General features: G+C 43.0%; 1 protein-coding gene across 4 annotated transcripts in view; it reads right to left on the bottom strand.

Annotated features, from left to right (window-relative positions):
* VWA3B (von Willebrand factor A domain containing 3B) overlaps window positions 1-17,597 on the bottom strand; it is a 200,621-nt gene that overhangs the window by 102,008 nt on the left and 81,016 nt on the right. For all 4 annotated transcript variants that reach the window (XM_010829610.1, XM_010829609.1, XM_010829611.1 and 1 more), the window contains exons 9-10: window positions 7,872-8,050; window positions 478-632 (exon numbers count right to left, since the gene is read on the bottom strand). In XM_010829610.1, the coding sequence (XP_010827912.1) occupies window positions 478-632; window positions 7,872-8,050 (334 nt within the window). The remainder of the gene's footprint in view (window positions 1-477; window positions 633-7,871; window positions 8,051-17,597) is intronic.

The raw sequence follows: 17,597 nt of genomic DNA, 5'->3' as shown, positions 1-17,597 counted from the left end.
GGGGGGGGCCGGGGTCACATGAAATTATTTTTAGCTGATTCCTACAATGTATATATATATTATTTCATTATATTCAAATGTTTCACAGCATTGTAACAGTTGCTTTGAAATAAAATATTCAAGAGTACAGAGGAGAGGTGTTATACAGTCTTGTATTCACCTGAGGTCCACAAAAAAAATGCAAGACAAAGCAGAAGCATTCCTTTGCTTCCTACAGTGATGCATAAGCCACATGATAACTACATTTTTGCTGCTTTTCAGCATCTACACTGGCATCAAGGCAGCTCAGAATCTGCATCCTAACATCCCCTTTGGCTATGAACAACCAGGCCAACAGCAAATTGTCAGATGGCAGCCCTGACTTAACAATGCTTACTGGCCATTTCTCTTGACTGAGCTTTAATTTACCAAGCACTCAAGCAAATTTGAATTTCAAGGGAGGCTGGACCACTTGTACCCTCATGCAAGTACACCAACCTCCTCTGGATCTGGGCCAGGACTGCGTGTACTCTTTCACTGAACCACGTGTACTTCTCCTTGGTGATACAGACGTGGACCAAGCTCCCATCCTTCCAGGGAGCGTGGACGAATCTGCTGCAGTATTTCGCATGGACTGTCTTCTTGTTGGTCTCCTGAGGAAAGACAGGACAGAAGCCGCTCAGAAACAACCAACGGAAAGCCCCCAGAAGGCACCTCTGCCTCTGCCTTATTTAGACAGCTGCTAGCCCTCACTCCCACTGCAAGATCATTCAACAGTTGGTTCAAGCAAACACGTACCACAGCCTGCTCCATACGGAGCCCTGTGCTGGATGTCATGAATGACAGTCAGAAAGACATGTGCAATCTCATCTGTGCCCCAAAGAATCTAATGTTTCCAGCAAGGAGACACCAAACACACACAGTGATTCATACCCACATAGAAAGTAGCAAGGCAGAGTACCAGGCACCCAGTACCTGGTCCTGGGTTGAGACTGTAATGATTGGACAAGTTCTGGCAAAGAAGAAAGGGTTCACAGTGGACTGGAGGGTCAAGGAGATCCACAGGAGGTGGACTTGAGACACTCCAAGCCTCTTTCCATTGTTACTCCCAGCTCCAAATGAAGAAAGCACCCAAAAAGCCCATCCCACATCCAGCACCCACCCCTAGACGTACAGAACGGGTCCAAGCACAAAAGCTTCCCGCAGAGAGCTTTCAGGAGGCTGTTTCCGTCACTCATCCCACCAGCTTATAAATGCAGGAAGCACCACTCCACCAGGCCCTCTTCTAGGGACCAGGACAATCCATAAATGAAGACCAAAATTCCTACCTCTGTGGAGCTCACATGACCAGGAAAAGAGCCAGATGATAAAGCAATAATCACGTAGCAGATTAGAGGATGACAAATGCTAGAGAGACAAATAAGGCAAGGAAGGAGCAGAGAACGCCAAGGGACAGGGGAAGGGTGGGGGCAAGTTGAATCCTAGAAGGGGAAGCCTCAAAGAGAAGGTGAAATATGAGTGACACCCGAGGGAACAAAGCGTGTGGCCATTTGAGGGTCTGGGGGCAATCTGAGGACACAGCCAGGACAAAAGCCCTGAGGTAAGCGTTTGCCAAGCAAGTCTGTGGACTTTGAGGAAGGGCAGTGTAGCTGAAATACAGCGAGTGAGGCAAAGAGCAAGATGAAGCTAGAGGAGTGGGAGGAGGAGGAGGGCCAGGAAGCAGATGCTGTAAAACCTGCTCACTGATGGAAATGACCCTGGCTTGCCCTCTGAGTGAAAAAACGAAGCATCCAAAGGCCTTAAAGTAAATTCATAGTGACAAAAATTTTTAAATTGAGATAAAATTGACATTTAGCATTATAATAATTTTAGTGTACAACATAGTGATTTGATATATGGATCTACTGTGAAATGATCAAGAGGGATTTTAGGAGTCAAGGAGGAATGGAGGGGGCTCAGAGAAGGGAGGCAGAATCCAGGGGTCCAGGGATGACTGATGGGAGCAGGGTGGAAGCGATGATGGGATCAGTGCTGACGCTCCCAAGGCAGGCGAGAAGGGGAATTGTGTCTCCACTGCAGTACAAAGAAGGGAGGAGGAACACGTCGTCTCTCTCAGTCTGACCACGTGCTCCCTACTCTGAACCCCATCACGATGCAGTTCTCAACTTTGCTTCATGCATTTCCAAATGGAAACACACGAGACCAAAAGTTATGTGAAAACAGGTGTCCAGCACCAGAATGTCCAAATGGGGAAAGCCCAGTGTTGAGAGCCCAGCAGATCTGAATTCAAACCTGGTCTCTACCTGCCACGAGATCTCAGGTAAAGTCATCTAACCTCTCGAGGCCCTGGGACTTCATTTTCACATCTTTAATATGAGAGCACAAATATTTACCTTGTATATAAAGCAGGTAGGTATTTCATAAATGCTCCTTTCTGACCCACAATGTTTGTGATGAAGAAAACATGGAAGGCAACATCTAGTGGGCATCTCCTAAAGTGCCATGCATGCTCAGATATGTGATTTTCAAATTTAGACTTTACACCAACCCATGTTACAGATGTGGAGAGAATCAATCAGGTTAAATTATCTGTTCAACAGCTCATATTTTGTAACTGGTAGAAACAGTATTTTGGAGAAGGCAATGGCACCCCACTCCAGTACTCTTGCCTGGAGAATCCCAGCGACCGGGGAGCCTGGTGGGCTGCCGTCTCTGGGGTCGCACAGAGTCGGACACGACTGAAGCGACTCAGCAGCAGCAGAAACAGCATTTACACCCAGGTCTTCTCATTCAAACCCAGAATGCAGTTAGAACCTTACATGGAACAACTGACTGGTTCAAAATTGGTAAAGGAGTATGACAAGGCTATATATTGTTATCTTGTTTATTTAACTTCCATGAAGAGTACATTATGCAAAATACTAAACTAGATGAAGCACAAGTTGGAATCACGATGGCCAGGAGAAATATCAACAATCTCAGATATGCAAATGATGCCACTCTAATGGCAGAAAGTGAGGAGGAACTAAAGAACCTCTTATGAAAGTGAGAGAGGAGAGTGAAAAAACTGGTTTAAAACTCAACATTCAAAAAACTAAGATCATGGCATCCGGTCCCATCACTTCATGGCAAATAGATGGGGAAACAGTGGAAGCAGTGACAGACCTTATTTTCTTGGACTCCAAAATCACTGCAGATGGTGACTGCAGCCATGAAATTAAAAGACTCCTGGGAGGGGGTTCAGGATGGGGAACACAAGTACACCCGTGGCGGATTCATGTCAATGTATGGCAAAACCAATACAATATTGTAAAGTAATTAGCCTCCAATTAAAATAAATAAATTTATATTAAAAAAAAAGACTCCTTGGAAGAAAATCTATGACCAACATAGACAGCATATTAAAAAGCAGAGACATCACTTTGCCAACAAAGGTCCTTAGAGTCAAAGCCATGGTTTTTAAGCAGTCATGTTTGGATGTGAGAGTTGGACCATAAAGAAGGCTGACTGCCGAAGAATTGATGCCTTCAAATTGTGGTGCTGGAGAAGACTCTGGAGAGTCCCTTGGACAGCAAGGAGATCAAAGCAGTCAGTCCTAAAGGAAATCACTGGAAGGCCTGAGGCTAAAGTCGAAGTTCCAGTACTTTGGCTACCTGATGTGAAAAGCGGACTCACTGGAAAAGATGCTGATGCTGGGAAAGACTGAAGGCAAAAGAAGAGGTTGGCAGAGGATGAGATGGTTAGATAGCATCATCCACTCAATAGACATAAATCTGAGCAAACTCTGGGAGACAGTGAAGGACAGGGAAGCCTGGCATGCTGAAGTCCATGGGGCTGCAAAGAGCTGGATATGACTTAGCAACTGAACAACAACAGAAGTAGCATTTACACTCGGGTCTTCTTGTTCAAACCGGGTATACTTTCTACCATACCACATTGCCTGGCACATAGTGAAGGCTCAATAAATATTTGTTAGAGGAATAAGTGATGAGACTAGACTGAGTTTCTGAACATCAGGGCTGGCTTTGTGCTCAAGCAGCATAAGGAGCCATGAATGCAATGTGACTTCATAGGCGCCCCAAAATATTAAGTTGTTAGACTTTGCCTGAAATTCCCTATTAGAAAAGTACTTTTGTTTTCTCCCCTCACCTGCTCATCCATCTTAGAAATGCTTCATAGCAAGGCCTTTTTTGTCATTTATTTCTCAGTGTCTTGATTTCCTGGTTCTCTACCTACAAAGCAGTTTTTATAGTTAAAAGTTTATGGGGTTCTGCCCAGTGGGAGTCTCGGGTAACCCTAAATAATCAGTCTCAGTTTTAGGTATAAATCCTGTTTCAGCTATGTAGCCCCAAATAATACTAAAAGCAAAATTGTCCCTTTCCCATCAGTATTGGTGACAAAGGATAGCTGCACTGCATTTTACAGCTATACTGTATTTTGTAGCTATACTGTAAAAGCTATTCTCAACTTTTACTATATTAGAACTTGCTAGCATCAGAAATTTGAGGCAAGATTCCCCATTTATAAAGCCAAATTCTTCAAACCATGCTTTTAAATTTCATTTAAATTTGTCAAGAAAGAAAAGGAGAAAATCAGAATTAGAGAAGACCTATGTATACCACACTATAGGGAGCTTGCAGTAAGCTACGTTCAAATTGACAGGAATCCACATTTTTCAATATTCAGGGCCTAATTATTTTAAAGATGAAAATGTGATTAAGTATGATTTCCTGAACTAATAATGTTACTGAATAATATCTACAGAATCAGAAAACTGAGCTGGGGGAGGAAACCCACAAATGAGATTTCCCTGCAATGTACCAATTACTCTGGATCCCAACATGTAAGTCAGGAAACAAGTCTTGCATCAATTCTGTATTTTTTATAATTCAATTTTAGTATTTTCCTCTTGCAGCTCATTCTAAACACACAGCAGTAAGAAGGCAAAAACAACATCACGTGGCTAACGTGGCCCCAAAGAAAAACAGTGCTTCCTTGGGAGGAAATGTGGAATCCAGGGCCTAAGAAGGAGTGTCAAAGGGACTGGAGTTTCGCCTCAGTAGGACTGAGAGACACTGCAGTGATGACCCTGACACTGAACCACAGTCTCAGAGGACATATAGAGGACATGACATTCCCTTTCCTAGCAGTCTCTGCTCGGCTGCCATGACTGGCATGGCTGCTCTGTGACTTGCATTTTAGCTCTCATTTCAGTGCATTCCTGGGTTGGGAAGATCCTCTGGAGAAGGGATAGGCTGCGCACTCCAGTATTCTTGGGCTTCCCTTGTGGCTCAGCTGGTAAAGAATCTGCCTGCAGTGTGGGAGACCTGGGTTTGATCCCTGGGTTGGGAAGGTCCCCTGGAGAAGGGAAAGGCTACCCACTCCAGTATTCTGGCCTGGAGAATTCCTTGGACTGTATAGTCCATGGGGTTGCAAAGAGTTGGACACGACTTTAACTCACTCAGTGTGGACCTGGATTTTAACCACCTTCTAAAAGAGATTTCCCGGAGAAGGCAATGGCAGCCCACTCCAGTACTCTTGCCTGGAAAATCCCATGGATGGCGGAGCCTGGTAGGCTGCAGTCCATGGGCTCGCTAAGAGTCGGACACGGCTGAGTGACTTCCCTTTCACTTTTCATTTTCATGCACTGGAGAAGGAAATGGCAACCCACTCCAGTGTTCTTGCCTGGAGAATCCCAGGGACGGGGGAGCCTGGTGGGCTGCCGTCTATGTGGTGGCACAGAGTTAGACATGACTGAAGCGACTTAGCAGCAGGAGCAGCAAAAGAGATTTCCATCAGTTTTACAAATTTACAATAATCATTTTATCCTGATGTTTCTGTTTCATATGGAGACCATTTAGTCTTTCCATAATTCTAAACATTGGATAGCCTTCTTGGTCCTGTTCTACACACTAGCATTTCTCAGTGTGACCCACGGACTGGCAGCTTCAGTATCATCTGGCGATTATTATAAAGGCAGATTCTTGGGCCTGGCCTCAAACCCAGTGACTCATGCATGCTAAGGGTTAGAAGCCACTTATACATATACAATGGAGTATTACTCAGCCATTAAAAAGAATGAAATAATGCCATTCGCAGCAACATGAATAAACCTAGAAACTGTCATACTTAGTGAAATAAGATAGAAAAAGAGAAATATAATATGGCATCACTTAATATGTGGAATCTACAAATAAATAATACAAATGAATGTATTTACAAAACAGAAACAGACTCAGGGACTTCGAGAACAGAACTTATGCTTAAAGGTGGTGGTGAGGGGAAGAATGGAGGGAAGGGATAGTTAGGGAATTTGGGATCATCATGTACACACTGCTGTATTTGAAATGGATAACCAACAAGGACTTCCTGTGTACCACAGGGAGCTCTGCTCAATACTATATGGCAATCTGGATGGGAGAGGAGTCTGGAGGAGAATGGATAAATGTATATGTATGGTTGAGTCACTTTGCTCTTCACCTGAAATGATCACAACATTGTTCATCAGTTATACTCCAATATAAAATAAAAAGCTTAAAAAATAAAATAAAGGTTAGGCGCCACTACTGCAGATCATTATCCTTCCAGCCAGAGTTGGGCACCTGGAAAAGCTACATTCCTTTCAGAACCATTGTCACAATGGAACTGCAGCTTTCAGAAATTTACAGTATAGCCCCTTCCCATGCTATAACCCCTTAGCGAAAATAATTTTATATTTATTGAAAATCCACTAAATGCTGGCTGGTAGTCACTTGCCAACATTCGTTGGAGCATGGAGAAAGCAAGGGAATTCCAGTAAAACATGTACTTCTGCTTCATTGACTAAAGCCTTTGACTGTGTGGATCACAACAAACGGTGGAAAAGAGATGGGAATATAATACCACCTTACATGCTTCCTGAGAAACCTGTATGAGGGTCAAAAAGCAACAGTCGGAACCACACATAGAAGAACTGACTGGTTCAAGATTGCAAAAGGAGTATGTCAAGGCTGTGTATTGTCACCCTGCTTATTTAACTTACATGCAAAGTACACCACGTGAAATGCTGGGCTGGATGAAATCACAAGCTGGAATCAAGACTGCTGGGAGAAATATTAACAACCTCAGACATGCAGATGATATCATTCTAATGGCAGAAAGCAAAGAGGAACTAAAGAGCCTCTCGATGAGGGTGAAAGAGAGTGAAAAAGATGGCTTGAAACTCAAAATTCAAAAAACTAAGATCATGGCATGCAGTCCCATCACTCCGTGGCAAACAGAAGAGGAAAAATTGGAAGCAGTGACAGATTTTACTTTCTTGCTGTCCAAAATCACTGCGGACAGTGACTGAAGCCAGATGCTGCTCCTTGGAAGGAAAGCTATGACAAACCTAGACAGTGTATTAAAAAGCAGAGATATCACTGACTCAATGGACACGAATTTGAGCAATTCTCCAGGAGATAGTGGAGGACAGAGGAGCCTGGCATGCTACAGTCCAGGGGGTTGAAAACAGTCGGACACAACTTAGTGACTGAGCAACAATAAGTCACTTGAATAATGTATCTTCAAGATGGTGACAATACAAGAGGACCGTAGAAATGCCTGCTTTGGGGAACATTCACCAGCAGTTTCTCTCTTCCATTCAATATGGGGAAAACAAAGGGTTTGTTTTTTGACATAATGCCTAGATTTCTACAACTCCTGGTTTATATATAATTATTATCTAATTCACTTATATCTAGAAGCCATTCTCAGACTTGATCTCCACTCCCACAAGTATCATTCAGAGAAGTATAAGGCAGAGAACAGGAGTATCCTTCACAGACAGGCAACCTTGGTCCTGCCCTGGGTCCAACCCTGGTCCTCAATGCCCCACTCAGGGCAGCCCCAACCTAGGGGTTCGCTTCACTTACCGCACTGGTCTGCACCGACTCGTTCTCTGGTTTGGATTTTATATCAACAACTCCATCAGCGTGGCGGAAGGAGCAGTCAGCAATGACGTTGTAAAACGACAGCTTCTGGGCTTTCAAACCATATTTCTGAAGCCACTTCTCTGAGTCCCAGGCGTCTTCTGGATTTGACTCATGTGCTCCTAATTGCAGTTGTGGAATCACAGTTCATCAGACATTTATATTACGCAAGACTTTCATAGGACATCCTCAACTTAGTATTTTTCCCAAGCTGAAACATATTCCTTGTTAGCTCACATTTGTTGCAGAAGGCACACTTTCCAAAAGCAGGACTAGCAGAGAACTAGTTCACAAGACTGGAAGGCAGGAACCTGCTACTTTTCATTTCACTTCCTCCATTACTTAAGTTGCCTGGACCCATGTGTGGGCAGAGGTGGCTGACAGACAAGGCAAGGTGTCAGCAGAGCATCAGACTTGGGGTCAGAGCTCTGGGTTCAAGTCCTGACTCCATTACTTACTAGCTTGGGAAAGTTGCTCAAACTTGGGTGAGTCACTCCACTTAAACTCTCTGAGCTTCAACAGAATTCTTCACCTGCAGATGGCATCTGCTTGGCCTTTCTAAGCAGGTTGAAGTTATTCAATATGAAAAGTTATGTGAAAGTGTGTTGTAATGAAGAAGGAGGAGAAGGAGGGGCAGGAGCTCCTGTGTTAATATGGTGGATTTATCCCGGATTCAGAGCCTGGATCTCAATGCTATGGGCTCAGGAACCTCCTGTCAGCTCAGATGCCTGAAGCTGTGTCTGTGACTCACCTTAGGCTCATAGGATCAAGTCTAGCAAGAAGGTCAATTGCCCGAATATCCTTAGCCTTGGGCACATTCCCTTGCTGTTTTCCAAAGCTTACCTGTACTCTGTAAATGTGAGGAGATGTTATGCTTCCTGAGCAGAACACCTGGGTAGCCAGTTTATCATACTAACAGCAAAGTACTTACAATGTGCTCAGAAACCCTACCACCACCTAAGGAAAGTTGGGTATCTGTGGGTGGGCATAGAGGAGGCATGGGTGTCTTAAGCTGGCCCCTGAGAGCTAACTGTACCCCTTTCTTCCAGACTCCATGCTCAGTGGTGGCACATGATGAAACTGAACAAGCTGGAAGCATTTACAAAATGTGAAAATCAGTGGATGCTACAAATGAGGGCTTTCTTATTCCAGAGAGGGGCTGATAACATTTCTCTACTTGCCCTTGGATGGAAGGCAGAGAGGACCCTGAGCTTTTACCCCTAGTGGGACCTAGGGAGGACTGGGAGAAGGTGCTAGGCAGAGAGGTGGTTTTAAAACAGGCACTATCACATATTAGGTCCACTAGCCCTACAGTTTTGGAGAAGGAAATGGCAACCCACTCCAGTGTTCTTGCCTGGAGAATCCCATGGACAGAGAAGCCTGGTAGGCTGCAGTCCATGGGGTCGCATAGAGTTGGACATGATTTAAGTGACTTAGTAGTAGTAGTAGCCCTACAGTTACTCACTTGGATCAGCCGTTCTCAACTCTGCACACTGGAATTCTCTGATGCCTGCCCCCCCACACACCATGCATTAGATTCTGTTTTAACTGATCTGGACATTGAGATTTTCAAAGTTCCCTAGGTGATTAGCCAAGCACTAGGGTAAGAGGAAGAGAGCTTTCTAAATTAAGATTTGGTCATCCCATCATTTATGCTTCTACCAGACTTAAATTATACTTTTAATTAAAAAGTAGCATTCAATGTTGGGGAAATAAAAATATTACCCATAGTTATCCACTACTATATCTAAGGAGATATATAATTAGAATACTATACTATAAAACACTTGAGAGTCAATTATTTTTCAATAATACATGAAGGCTCTGTCCATTCATGTTATACTTGTCCTCAAATTCTAATAGAACAACTTTTAGAAAATTAATTCTGAAACCTACTGGGGCTGGAACTTCTCAAAGAAGCTTGATTTTGGCTTTTGAACTTTAATCCAATCTGGCATCAAAAGCCCCTTTGGGGACCATCCCCAATGCCAGTAGTTGGTTTCTATATGGTTCATAAAGTGTCTTTTCACCCCAAACAGGGAGCTGAAATCAGAATTTTCCCAGAGCTTTGGGAAGATCCTGAGGTTCTCCTGCATCACACGGAAATAGCCTAAAGAGACTGGAGCCATTTTGGTGACTAGGGTCAAGTTCCTTGGAGAAGTCCTTTTGTTGTTGTTCAGTCACTCAGTCATGTCCAACTCTTTGTGACCCACGGACTGCAGCATGCCAGGCTTCCCTGTCCTTCACCATCTCCTGGAGCTTGCTCAAACTCATGTCCATTGAGTCGATGATGCCATCCAACGATCTCATCCTCCGTCATCCCCTTCTCCTCCCTCCAATTTTTCCCAGCATCAGGGTCTTTTCCAATGAGTTGGCTCTTCACATCAGATGACCAAAGTATTCACGTTTCAGCTTCAGTATCAGTCCTTCCAATGAATATTCAGGACTGATTTCCTTTAGGATGAACTGGTTGGATCTCCTTGCAGTCCAAGGGACTCTCAAGAGTCTTCTCCAATACCACAGATCAAAAGCATCAATTCCTTGTCAGCCTTCTTTACGATTCAGCTCTCACATCCATACATCACTACTGGAAAAACCATACTTTGACAAACCTTTGTCGGCAGAGTAATGTCTCTGATTTTTAATATGTTGTCTAGTTTTGTCACAGCTTTTCTTCCAAGAAGCAAGCATCTTTTAATTTCATGGCTGCAGTCACTGTCCTCAGTGATTTTGGAGCCCAGGAAAATAGTCTTTGACTGTTCCCATTGATTCCCCATCTATATGCCATGAAGTGAATGAAAGTGATTTTTTCTAGAAATGCTGGGCTGGAGAAACCCTTTGAATGTTTTTCTTCAGTTATTGTTGATTACAGTCTAAGACTTTGTCTCTTTACTCCTTCTTTATTCTCTTCCCTCCTTTATGATCAGTAGGTACAGTAGGAAATAAACTTCATTCAGTTATTTCCAAAGCAACATACACCCTATCACAGGCTCTGCTCTGTTTTGGGTTGTCTTCTTTTAAAAAGACAGGAGTCCTTTATCAATGATAAATTCAAGCTGATCAGAAAAGAACTTCCTAAAAACACATCAATCCAATTCTAAGAAGGGATTTTATAGAGCCAGAGACTAAGTTTTGACTGGTAGTTCCACCCAGGACCAGGCACTGCAGTCAGCCTGGGGGCATGATTCAGGCTCCCAATTACCCTCTAAATGGAGGTTGGGAGGAAGACCCCCCAATAACTTGAACCTTATCAAAGAAAGAAGGGGCAGTCAAGCAGGCAAAAACAAAGAGCCCAGGTACTCCAAAGCTGAAGAAAGGAGAGAAAGGGGGAAGTCTTTTCACTTTCAGTGCTAATTACACCACCAACACCTGAGCCTCATATCCCAGGGAAGGGAGAGGAGAGGGAGTCATCTGTTCATTAGAGTCACTTACTAAGAGGGCCTTCCGATTCCCCTGTGGTTATCTTAATTAAAAATGCTACATAAACTCTCACCTATGGAGCTGAGTATAATACCTTCATTTATGATGGAGATGTGACCTCACAGCACATCCTGATTACTCGGCTTTACCACTCCCCATGACCAATCTCTTAAAGATTCTCCCTCATCCATGGGCAGGAGAATCACATGCTAGATCACATATATGTCACAAGATTAACTTACCTGGCCTCCCTGTCCTACTTAGCCTGCCCACAGAGCCTGACCTTTCAGCTTTTCCTCGTCCTTTGACACTGAGTTTGGTATTTTGAACCAAGCATTCAGAGTCCAATCTTGGCATGACTACACAACATGATTAATCATCTCTAGTGAGTCTTAAAATGGCTGTGAAGGTTATTCCAAATAAGGACTTCCTGAAATTTTTTGAGCTGAAGTCTTGAACGTTTTGTGAGAAAAGTCATAATCTTGTTCGATTGCCGTAACTGGCATACACACACATAGAATGCTCAGATGTGCCAACAACAAGTCTTGAAACAGTTTAGCACCTCAGGAATGATGCATATTCTTAAAAAAAATTTTTTTTTTAATTTTTTGCCACACCACACAGCATGTGGGATTGAACCCATGCCCGAAGCTCTAAGTTTTAACCACTGGACCTCCAGGGAAGTCCTCCACATCTCTTTTACTTTATTTATGAATAGCTGTGTTAAGGTATATTCATCATTGATAACAATAAACTATACACATTAAGTTCTGACATATGTATGCTTAGGTTTATGTCAATCACTTTGGTATTTGTTGTCTATTGGCACCATCTGTCCTTTGTTCTTTGTTTTTTCCAGATAGCACTTTAAAAAAAATTATCTATTTATTTATTTAGTTGCGTTGGGCCTTTGTTGCTGTGTGCAGGCTTTCTCGAGCTGTGGTGAGCAGGGGCTACTCTTCATTACGGGGCACAGGCTTCTCGTAGTGCTGGCTTCCCTTGTTGCAGAGCACGGACTCTAGGACGTGTGGGCTTCAATACTTGTGTCACATGAGCTCAGCAGTTGTGGTGCAAGGAGACTTGGTTGCCCACAGAATGTGGAATCTTCCCAGACCGAGGATTGAACCCGTGTCCCCTGCATTGGCAGGCAGATTCTCATCCACACCAGGGAAATCCCAAGACAGCTTTTGGATTGAGTATTTTCAATTTCTAGTTATCTTGTTTGTTGGCTTGTTTTGTTATTCAGTGGGTAATTTACTTATAGTGAAAGTGAAAGTCGCCTCCACCTCTTTGTGACCCTCCAGGCCAAAAGGCCTGTAATTCTCCAGGCCAGAATACTGGAGCGGGTAGCCTTTCCCTTCTCCAGGGGATCTTCCAAACCCAGGGATCAAACTGGGGTCTCCTGAATTGCAGGTGGATTATTTACCAATTGAGCTATCAGGGAAGCCCTTATTTAGAGTACACATCTTCAACATGTGTGTGTGTTAGTCGCTCAGTCATGTCCAACTCTTTGCAACCCTATGGACTGTAGCCAGCCAGGTTCCTCTGTCCTCTCCAGGCAAGAATACTGGAGTGGGTAGCCATTCCCTCCTCCAAGGGATCCTTCCAATCCAGGGATAGAACCCAGGTCTCCCGCATTTCAGCCAGAATTTTTACCGTCTGAGCCACCAGGGAAGCCCAATGGATATCTGGATGGATAATTTCAATGGATATTATACTACCCCCCATATGCTATAAGAACTGTATAACAGAGACTTCCCTGGTGGTCCAGTGGTTAAGAATCCACCTTGCACTCCAGAGGACACAGATTCGATCCCTGGTCAGGGAACTAAGATCCCATGTGCCTTGGGGCAAGTAGGCCCATGAGCCACAACTAGAGAGAAAAATCCCTCACATCACAACTAGGACTTGACACAGTAAAATAAATTAAAAAAAAAAAATTTTTTTTTAAAGAACCTTACAAAAGCACATTTCCTTTTCTCCCCTTCTGAATTTCTTTTTGGCAACGCAGTGGGATTTTTTTTTTAATAATTGTGGTAAAATATACATAATATGAAATTTATCATTTTAACCATTTTTAGATGAACAATTTAGTGGCATTAAGCACATTCACATTATTGGATCACTATCCAACTCCAAAACTTTTTCAGTATCCCGGAAAGGAACTCTGTACCCATTAAATGGCTCTCCATTCCCTACTCCCCCAGCCCATGGTAATCATGTTTTGTGTCTGCTTATTTCACTTAGCATAATGTTTTCAAGGTTTATCTATGCTGTAGCATGTGTCAGCGTTTCCTTCTTAAAGCTGAATAATATTCCATTGCACATACAGACCACATTTTTTTTGTCCCATCATCTGTTGGTGGACATTTGGGTTGTTCATCTTTGAAACTTATGAATAATGCTGTGATTCCCCTCCTGTCTTTTATGCTACTACTGTCAAACATTTAACTTTTATATATATCATATAGACCTCACAGGGACTTCCTAGCGGTACTAGTGGTAAAGAACCCACCTGCCAATGCAGGAGGCATAAGAGACACGGGTTTGATCCCTGGGTCGGGAAGATCCCCTGGAGAAGGGAATGGCAACCCACTCCAGTATTCCTGCCCAGAGAATCCCATGGACTGAGGAGCCTGGTGGGCTACTGTCCGTAGGGTAGTAGAGCTGGACATGACTGAAGTGACACAGCACGCACACACAGACCTCACAGCACACCATTATTACTTTTGCTTAAACAGAAATTGCTTTCTAAAGATACCTAAATAGCAAAACATCATCTATTTATCCACAGTTATTTCCAGCTTTTTATTCCTTTGTGTAGAACCATACTTCCATTCATTTCTTCCCACATAAAAGCATCATTCTCCTCCTGCCTGAAGGATTTCCTCACAATGCAGATGCGCTGATAATTAATTCTTTTCTGCTGTAGGTAAAGATAAAAAATATCTTTATTTTGCCTTTGTTTTTTTGTTTTTTTTTTTTTTAGCCTTTGTTTTTGAAAAAGTATCTTCGCAAAACACAGAATTCTAGATTGACAGTTTAGGGTATTGAATGAAAAAAATAAGATGTTACTCCACTGTCTTTTCACTTGCAATGAGAAATCTACTATTGTGCTTATCTCTGTTCCTTTCTACAGAAAATGTCTTTTTTTCCTCTGTTTGCTTTTAAAATTCTTTCTCTCTTTTTTTTTTTGTGGACCATTTTTAAAGTCTTTATTGAATTTTTTTGCAATACATGTTCTGATTTTTGGCCAAGAGGTTTGTAGGATCTTACCAAGGATGGAACCTGTGTTTCCTGCACTGGGAGATGAAATCTTAACCACTGGACCACCAGGGAAGTCCCAAGATTTTCTCCTTATCAGTGGTTTTAAGCAAATTGATTGTGATGTTCTTTGGTACAGTTTCCCTCATTTTCTTGTACTTGAAATTCCCCGAATTCTTTGGATCTCTAAGTTATAACTTTCATCAAATTTGGAAATTTTTCAATCTTTATTTCTCCAAATACTTTTCTGTTCCACCTCCTCCCCTCTCCTCAGGAATTCCATCTACATTCATTGATGCTCTTCTGTTTGTTCTTTGTTTTTGTTATTTTTCTCTGTGTGTCTCATTTTGAATAGTTTCTCTTGCTATGTCTTCAAGATCACCCATCTTCTTTCCTGCAGTGTCTAATCTGTCATTGATTTTGTTCCCCATGTTTTCAACCTAAGATATTTTCTTGCCTAAAAGTTTTCATCTGTAAAAGTTCAGCATGTATTTTTTAAAAAAATACTTCCCTGCCTCTATTTAACTTTTTGAATATAGGAATACAGTTATAATTACTGTTTTCTGTCAATTCTAACATCTGTGTCAATGTTGATTGATTAGCAAGGGACATAGCCTTCTTTTCATGCCTAGTAATCTTTGATCAGATGCCAGTCATTGTGAGTTTTACCTAGTTGGATACTGGATGCTTTTATATTCTTATAAATCTTCTTGAGCTTTGTTCTGAGATGCAGTTAAGTTATACATAAAGAATTCTCTCCTTTCATGTCTTGCTTTGATGCTTCCTCAGGAGGGCTCAGAGCTGTTTAAGGCCAGCCATTCCCCATGACTGAGGTAAGACCTCCCAAGCAGTCCACCCAGTGCTCTATGGCATAAATTTTTCCAAATGGGCTGGTGAAAATAGGCATTCTTCTTCACCCTGCATGAGCTCTAAACCTTTTCTTTCTAATTCTTTCCAGTGGATCTTTCCCAGCCTTGGGTAATTTCCTCACAGAATAATTAAGATAATCAGAAGTCACTAGAGGAACTCTTGGCAGATTTCCAGAGTTCTCTCTCTATTTCTTTGTCTTATGAAAGCTAGATATCTTGATCTTCCTGGATCCTTAGCTCTACCTCCCAAACTTGGAAGTTTGCTGTGCTCCTTCTTCTTACACCATGGCAAAGCATTAAGCTGAGACAATCAGAGTTTACCTTGGATTTTCCTGTATCTCTCAGGGATCTCTGGCCTTTGATACTAGGTATCCAGTGTCTTTAAAAACCAATGCTTTGTGTGTTTTGGTCAGTTTTTTGTTTCCCTTAGGGAATTCTCATGTACTACTCTTGGTAATTAAAAAGAGGTCAAAATTACCAACAGCCAGAGTGTGTGTGGCCTCACCATCTCCTCACTCCAGGCATCAGGCTGATGAGTCATCTCTGCCAGAAACTGCCTTTCTGATCCTATGGTTATAGGTGCCAGCTGGTCCCTGAACCAGTGCACCTAGCCTGGGGGGCAGGTGAGGGGCTGCCACGTTCAGGAAGGGAGATTTTGTCTAATATACATGAAGGTTCCTCTTGTAATGACAGCCCACCGGATCTCCTCCATTCTGACCCTTCCCCTCTCCAGATGACTACCCTGTCTCCTCAGGCCCACAGGCCCTGGCAACTAAACATGGGAAAGGCCACTACCTTCACATGAAGCAGACACAAGGTCTCGGCTGACACAGCATTTGCCTCAATAACACTGGGCTGTGGATGGCAACAGGAGCAAGTCAGTCTCTGCGGCCAAAGCAAGGTTACAAAAGCTTCTATGGGTATCCAACAGTGGAAATTTGGGTATCCAAATTTTCCTTTTTAAATAGAAATGATACACTAAAAGCATCTTGAAAATTTATGCTTGAAGTCATTTTGGTTTTAATTCTGGGTATGTGTTCATGTGTATTAGATTGAAACAAAGGGATGACAACTTATCCCTCTAAAGATTACAGAGGCCAACAACCCTTCTGTTTCCTTTAGAAATAATATCTAAACACCTTGTTACCCTCGAGAGTACCCCAAGTTTAACTATTCCCTGTATTAGTTTGCTCAAGATGCCATAAAATGCTTCAAACTAGGTGACTTAAATAGAAATTTATTTTCTCACATTTCTGGAGGCTGGAAGTCCAAGATCAAGGTGCCTACAGGTTTGGTTTTTTGTGAAGCAGCTCTTCCTGGCTTGTGGATGGCAATCTTCCGGCTATGTCTTCATGTAGCTTTTCCTTTATGTGATGTGTGAAGTGAGAGAGGTCTCTTGTGTCTCTTCCTCTTCTTATTAGGACACCAGTTCTCTTAGATTAGAGCCTCACCCTTACGATCTCATTTACCTTTCATTTCCTCCTTGAAGGCCCTATTTCCAAGTACAGACACATTGGGGTTACAGCTTCAACATCTGAATTTGAAGGAGACACAATTCAGTCCATCGTGCTCCCCAAAACAAACACCTTAGTAGCAGGATCACCACTCTCTTTGCCTGACATGGATGTTGGGGGATTCCAGGTCCCCTGCTTCATTTTCATTCTTCTCTCAGGATGACAGAGGACTCTCTGAGTATTTGACTCTAAGATCACCTTTGGGGAAGGGAGAGGTGTCCCTACAAGTGAGCAGTCCCTCTGGACTAGCCTGATTGGGTCCCTTCTTGGAAAGCTCAGAGAGCTGGTCCTTGCAAAGCAACTGCCGCTGCTGCCACCCCAGACCCAAGTCAGGACACCCACTCATGGGGAAAAGTCAGTGTTGCCAGGATTTTATCAAGTGATACTGGGCAAGCTCACTTCTGCCTTTCACCCCTTCCTCCCTCTTCTCACGTCCTCTTCCCCATTTCTCCCCTAGCCAGCCTGGCCTCCTTGCTGTCTTCCCTTACAGATGCCTCTGTAACACAGGCAGGGCACCAGGAGCAATACAGCATGGCTGAGGTTCCCAGTTTTTTTGCACATTAGCATTGCCTGGGGAGCTCTCAAAACTCCCAATGTCTAGA

The sequence above is a fragment of the Bison bison genome, unplaced genomic scaffold, assembly GCF_000754665.1.
Source record: "Bison bison bison isolate TAMUID 2011002044 unplaced genomic scaffold, Bison_UMD1.0 scf7180017864508, whole genome shotgun sequence".
Taxonomy (NCBI): Eukaryota; Metazoa; Chordata; class Mammalia; order Artiodactyla; family Bovidae; genus Bison; species Bison bison.
This window is presented reverse-complemented; position numbering and strand designations above follow the sequence as displayed.